The sequence below is a fragment of the Gossypium raimondii genome, chromosome 11, assembly GCF_025698545.1.
Source record: "Gossypium raimondii isolate GPD5lz chromosome 11, ASM2569854v1, whole genome shotgun sequence".
NCBI classification, from domain to species: Eukaryota; Viridiplantae; Streptophyta; class Magnoliopsida; order Malvales; family Malvaceae; genus Gossypium; species Gossypium raimondii.
The window spans coordinates 37,194,728-37,201,359 of NC_068575.1; the positions used below are offsets into that span (position 1 = coordinate 37,194,728).

Consider the following 6,632-nt stretch of genomic DNA (forward strand, 5'->3'; position numbering starts at 1 on the left):
CATTCTTTTACCATTAGTTTTTAAAATGATAATCAAAGTATTTATGGTGATGATGATATTTGTAGTCTGTAAAATGATTTCAAATATAAACTTTATATATGTTAATCCATCATTAGTTTGGAATTTAACATGTTTAAAACACTACAAATTTTAATTATTTCGTATAATCACCTTTTATTGTAAATATCAAATATGTTTAACGTTTAAATCGTAATTTGATCTTGATGGTTAAGAGTATTTACTGCCTTAAGTATGACTTGGATTCAAGTTGCACTAGTTGCGTTTATTGTTTGGATTTTATCTAGTTATTATAATTTACCAAAAAAATTATAATTTGATTTTTACTATTTAAAAAAATGAAAACCAATGTGTTAGAAAACTTGCCTAGCACTTTCGTATATACCTACTTTCCCTAATTAAAGCTTCTTTTCGTTAAATTGTACTTGTTAACTTTTATATTAATCAACCTTCTCAATGGCGAAAGTCATTATTTAAGTGGAAAAATTAGAAACAAGGAAGATAATATCAGATATTCTTCTACTTGCATAATTTCTTGTATTATTAATATTTTAACAATAAAAAATAAATTTATTAATATAATTATATTTATAATACATATAAAATATTTCTATCATTATATCAATCTATAAATATATATATTTAATCACTGAAAAATTTTCAAATAAAATAAATAATTAAATATGGAAAATAACGATTAAACTACTTTATATGTGCGCGCGAGTATATATATATATATATTCGATAACCCTTTGTCGAATGCGATCAAGTTAAGCTCAAAAAAGCTTTTGAAGTTTGGGGCTGTTGGTGTATTGCATCTATCTAAGCAGCTGCAAACAAAAATTAAATGGACAAGCTATGGGCTAATTTTGCAATCACTCATCAACTAATCTGTATTTTCATGTCTGCTTAATGTTGCAATTAGGTGTAATGCAGAAAGAAAGTAGGGATGGGACAAGGAGGTTGACAAATATTAAGGATTAAATTTGCAGGCTTATATGTTAATTTTGGATATAATACCGTTATTAAATATAAAAAATAATGTCAATATATTTAATAATCTATGCTGTACTTATATATTTACATAATTGATATGAAAATACACACAAAAAAAGAAAAATTTTAGGAATTAAAAAGTCCTATAATTTCTTTTCAACAATATATGATAAAAAGTATTGATGTCTTTACTTTCTTTTTCCCATAATTTTATCTTTTGAAAATCAGTATGTTTTATCAACTTTAAAACTTCTTTTTCCCCCTTATTTATAAAAGCAAGATTTATATTTTGGAATGGAAATGATGTTGGATAATAATTAGTATTATCAAATCCAAAATAATAAACCAAATTGGCTTTTTCGTTTTGTTTTTTATTGAGATGAATATTGGATTCATCACTTTATTGACAAATAGAAAGTGTTGCCGCCAATATTACCAAACATGACTAATAATCCTTAATAAAAGCTTTATTATCAAACAAAAAAAAATGGTAGACAAACTTTATCAAAAATTGAAGAGCACTTACATGGATCTTTTGTTAGGTACGTACTCATCATCAAATTATTGGATCCAATAAAACAGTCGCCATAATTATAATATAGTGTACATACCAAAGTCCAATCTAATTCTTCAATGAACTCATCTAATCCATAACCTATTTAACAAATTACTCGTATCCATCTAACTCGATTCATTGAAATAATCAATCGAATCAGCTCAATAAACTTCTTTTTGGTGGTTAGTTCAATCGAATTTTGGGGTTTTTTATTACCAAAAAAACAAAAATTTAGATTTTCCTTTACCTAAAATATATTTGTTTTCCATCCAAACTTTTTAAATATAAAGAGTTAATTATATCATACATCTCCAAACTATAACTTTTATTTTAAATTGGTCCTCAAACTTTAAAATATTCTAATTACATCTTAAATTATTGAAGTTATATTAATAAGATATTTCTATTGCTAAAATTATTAATTTAACTGTTAAATGAGATTTAAAGAAAAATGAATATTGTAACCATGGATGTCAAAGATTTTAAAATTTTATAAAATTAGTATAGTTTACTCACTCCTATAAATATTTAAAAAATCAAATAAATGAGGCTTAAATTCAAATACATGTGTAATATTTTATATAAAATAGTAATAATAATTAATTGGATTGACATCCAATTAATAAAATGGAAGTTGGAATCGAATCATTTATCCTCATACGTGGCCCATGCTTCCAAACTCAAACCACCAAAAATAGAGAAAAGACAAAATAGGTTAAAAAGAAAAAAAATGGTACATTCTATCCTATTCCTTTCAGTTTGAATTTCAAAACAAATAAAAGTAAAGCCAAAAGGCATAGCAGCTACAAGACAAAGTCTCCCATATCATTAATCTCTCATTCTTATATTTTATATACAGACTAGACTCTCTTCTTCATCCCAACCCCAAAAAAATTCACAATGGATATTCTTCTTCGTTGTTAGGGAGAGAATTTCATATTTCTTTCTCCACCACCCCTTTAATTAGAAAGATACTAAGATCTCCATTAATATTTTCCACATTAAACAATGATAGAGGTAGTCGTGTCGCTATCTAAAAGCATATAATCATATTTTTTATGCTCAAATATCAATTTTAAAAAAAACTAAATCTCTACACTTTCATAATAATTTATATTTTAAAATCCAAAAAGTTATAATTGAAAATGTGTCCGGATTACTTAAATTAATAGAGATTTATAAGGTTTTTATTCCTATTCTGAAAAATAATAAGGATTCCTTTTTATTTTATTTATATTTCATGTATGTTCTGATTATACGTTCTTCTCATTCCTATCGAGAGAACCGTTTTTAAACATTGGAACAACTAAAAGGAAAATTCTCTAAAAAGATATTCAACCCCACTTCTAAAACTAAGGCTTTGTTTGGCTACTACAGGATCTTTAAAGCCACATCCCATTTACTAAAAACCAACATATCTACAGCCCAAAAACAAGAAGAGGATATTCATTTTCCTTTTCACACAAAGACCCATATCTTCTAATTCCCTCTTTTTATCTTCCCAAAAATTATTTGTAAAAGAAAGACGAGAGAGAGAGTGACTACTATTTTTCTTCTTTGTGGGTTAGATTTTAGAATTCTCTGGGATCTACAAATATGGAAAGTCCAGGGGGTGATTTAGTCCAGTCACCGACAGACCCGTCACTGTAGTCTTCCCCGAGTCGCTTGATACACCATAAATCTTGATCACATGATAAACTCTTCCAATGTGGGACCCCGATTTTCAACGGCTCAAGATTCGCCACCTCAGTCGCCACCACACTGCACCCTCCTTGTTTAGCCAAGTTATGCGCGTGTGCACACAATGCATTCACAAACTTGGCCGCGCGTGGACCTTCCCCTCCCAATCCGTACAAAAAGTGCAAACCGAACGGCCTAAACACTTCCGGGATCGAGGGTAATCTAAAAAACGGCAATAACTTGTCCACGATCCTTGTCGTTTTAGCCAACGCCTTCGTCATCCTCGACGCCCCTCGAACTTCCAGCCTAAACACGTCCTTGCTATTCCAAACACTCAAAACAGCCCACGACTCTGGCGGGTCTGATAAAAACTTATCCGACCCGGGCCAAGATTTTTGCGTGTAACATCCTCCACGTGGCACGGCCAAAAAGGTTCCAATGTTAAGTCTATTATTAAGAACCGAGTCAATGTCGCGAGGGAAGAACTCGGTGGTGGAGAACCGGCGGCGGTATAGCAACTCAGCGTCGGACTGCGGAAGCTTGATTAGAGTGACCCGATTGGAAACGGGGAGTTGATGTGCGAAAACGGGGTTAACCAAAATAGAAGGAGTACGGAACTTGGAGTAACCGCATTTATCAGTGAAGAGCTTAACAGAAGGTTTGTTGTCGTTTTCCGTTGCTAAGTAGGAATATTCAGCGCCGTTTAGGACAAACCAATCTTCCATTCCACGGACCAGCTTTAACCCAATTCCCATTCTCCTGTGGATAAAAAACCCAACAAAGAAATCAAAATAATTCATTTACTAATGTATTAACGTACTAAAAATGATCTGTTGGGGCATTTATAGTAAATACCGGTGGGAAGGGGAGACCCGAAGGCCTAAAATGTAAGCGAGTTTGGTGTATACAGGGAAGGGTTTAGTGGGATGATTGCTTTTGCCATTGCGATAAAGCTTTTTGCCGCATGTAACGGTTTTAATGCAACCTCGAATCATCCCAACTATTTCTTTTGTGGAGCTTAACTCAGCCACCTGCTTGTTTACAAAGATGCAGAAAATAGTAATGTTAAAGGCTGTATTTATTATACGTAGATAAATAGTGGAATTTAGTAATGGAGATTAAATTTTTTTTTAAAAAAAGGGACAAAAGTGAGGAGGGATATCATATACAGTACCAGCATGAGAAAAGCAGGGGAATGGCGGACCCGGCAAATAGGGTCGCCTAAGAGGTCTGTAAAGAGAGAGAGTTTGCCGCTGGGACCAACCTCGCATCTTTTTTCAACTTCTTCTACACTTGTTAAATCCTTGCTCGGATCAAACTCTCTTATTACTAAAACACACTTGTCATCTCCCATGATTTTTCCTTTTTAACTCTCAATTGCACAAGTAAAGAACAACGGACACCACTTCTGCAAGACACCACGAATGAAGAAAAAGCTTAGGAAGTCTGTGGAAACCAGAGGTTGTTGTATGTTAGGTTTGCTTTTGAGGAAGAGGAGATACTGAGAAGAAGTTCATCGACGGAGAAACAATCGGGTTGAAGCTGCCTCTTAAATACTAATGAATTGGGGAATATTTTTATTTTATAAAAAAACAAAAGCCTTTTTATTTACACCCCCCCCCCCCCCGTCTCTCTAGAATAGAATCTCAAACACTTTCCTTTTTGTTTTTAATAATTCAGTGCTTTGAAGTCCCTTTCTCTTCTTCTGTCTTCTCTTTTGTCTGTCCATGTATCTTCCCTTTCTCCCACTTTTAAGACTAGTGACAAATGTTGTCATAAATAAAATTTAAATGGGAGCAGTAAATAAAAGAATATTATTAATCATCACAAAAAAGGGAGGAAGTGGAAATGGCGGCTATGGCTGCGGGGTCTGCTCAGTGTTTTCTTTTTGATTAATTTCTCTTCCACTTGGTAAAAATATTTTCTCAGTTTCTTCAAATCATCCTTATCAAAATAATTTAATCCTCGTAATATTTTCATCATTTTAATTATTGATATAATAACAAAGCGTAAACTCCACCATATCCCACTAAATCTTAATTAATTTTTAATTTGTATCATCGAATTTTCGAAACTTACAAAAATATTACTAACATTATTGCATTATTATAAAATATCATTAATATTATCAAGTTATATCACTTTAACTGTGTTTAAAAAATATATTTTTATATTCACCAAAAATATATTTTTTATTTCTTTTCTTTTTTTCCTTATTTTATTTTCTCTCTTTTCTTTTTCTTCTTCTTCTTCTTCTTCTTCCTTTCTTTCCATCTTATCTCCCTTTCCAGTAAACCCTATCCGCCACCGATTCCACCATCGCCACTGGCTTCCTCGGACATCGAACCCACCGGTGGATCTCCCAAGACTATCCCTTGATTTCGATAAGCCTAGCCCCAACCCTTAATCCTATCAAAGTTTGAAGTTTTTTTCTTTTTCAACATTTAAGCTTGAAAATGAAGAGAATATGATTGACTTCAGCATATGAAGACAACCCCGAGGAAGAAGGAGTATAACTAATGCGTGGAGTTCTATGTGCTTTATTATTATTATTGCAAAGTTTCTAATTTGTTTTTTGTTACGGTAGGGAAAGAAAACATGGAAGCATTATGCAACCCATATTTAAGGTTCTTTTTGGTTACTACATGTTAGCCTTTTCTTCTCTATTTGTTTCCATTTTTCGTCTCTTTGCTCTCTCTTTCACTCTAGATGAAGCATGACGTTTCTTTGAAGAAAAAAGTTCATTCAAAATGTTTTTGTTGTTTTTAAAGACTCTGTCTTCTTGATTTTCTTTTTTTTTGTTGTTTTAGATCTCCATAATTTTTTTATTTTTTTATGATTTTATCTTTAATTTCCTCTTTAGCTTTTCTGGAAAAGCGACAGGGAGTGCAGTAGCTGCCACCATATCACACCCTTTGGGCAACCCAGACCCAATGAATCAAAAACATCAATTAATTTTGCTTTTTTACTTGATTGGCTAATTTTGCTTGTTTTCTTTGAAATTAGAAAAATAATAATAATAAAAAGACTGAACTTTGTTTAAGAGAGATGAAAAAGGAGGAGGAGGTCGGTGGACTCAATCCGTTAGGCACAAAATGGCATGGGATGGTGCGTAAGAGCAGCATGAAGAGAACAGCCGATGAAAGCCATCGATGGTGGTGAAACCAGTGGCAACTAGGGTTGGCTAGGGAAGGGAAATGCGAAGAAGAAGAAGAGGAAGAGGAAAAAGAAAAAATTTAATATTAAAAAAGAAAGGAAATAATTTTTAGTATTAAAAAAAAGTCAAATCATTGTTTCCGTTACCAGTAAACGGTTTCCGTTATCAGTAAACGGTTTAATGATATTTTGTAATCATCCGAAAATATTAATGGTATCTTTTCAA

General features: G+C 32.2%; 1 protein-coding gene across 1 annotated transcript; it reads right to left on the reverse strand.

Annotated features, from left to right (window-relative positions):
- Positions 1-2,766: 2,766 nt before the first annotated feature.
- On the reverse strand, positions 2,767-4,753 carry LOC105804015 (probable N-acetyltransferase HLS1). The gene is made up of 3 exons (XM_012636491.2): positions 4,425-4,753; positions 4,106-4,281; positions 2,767-4,009 (listed from the first exon to the last, which is right to left on the reverse strand). The coding sequence occupies exons 1-3, from the start codon at positions 4,602-4,604 to the stop codon at positions 3,142-3,144; spliced, it is 1,224 nt and encodes a 407-aa protein (XP_012491945.1). The 5' UTR covers positions 4,605-4,753; the 3' UTR covers positions 2,767-3,141.
- Positions 4,754-6,632: the final 1,879 nt, after the last annotated feature.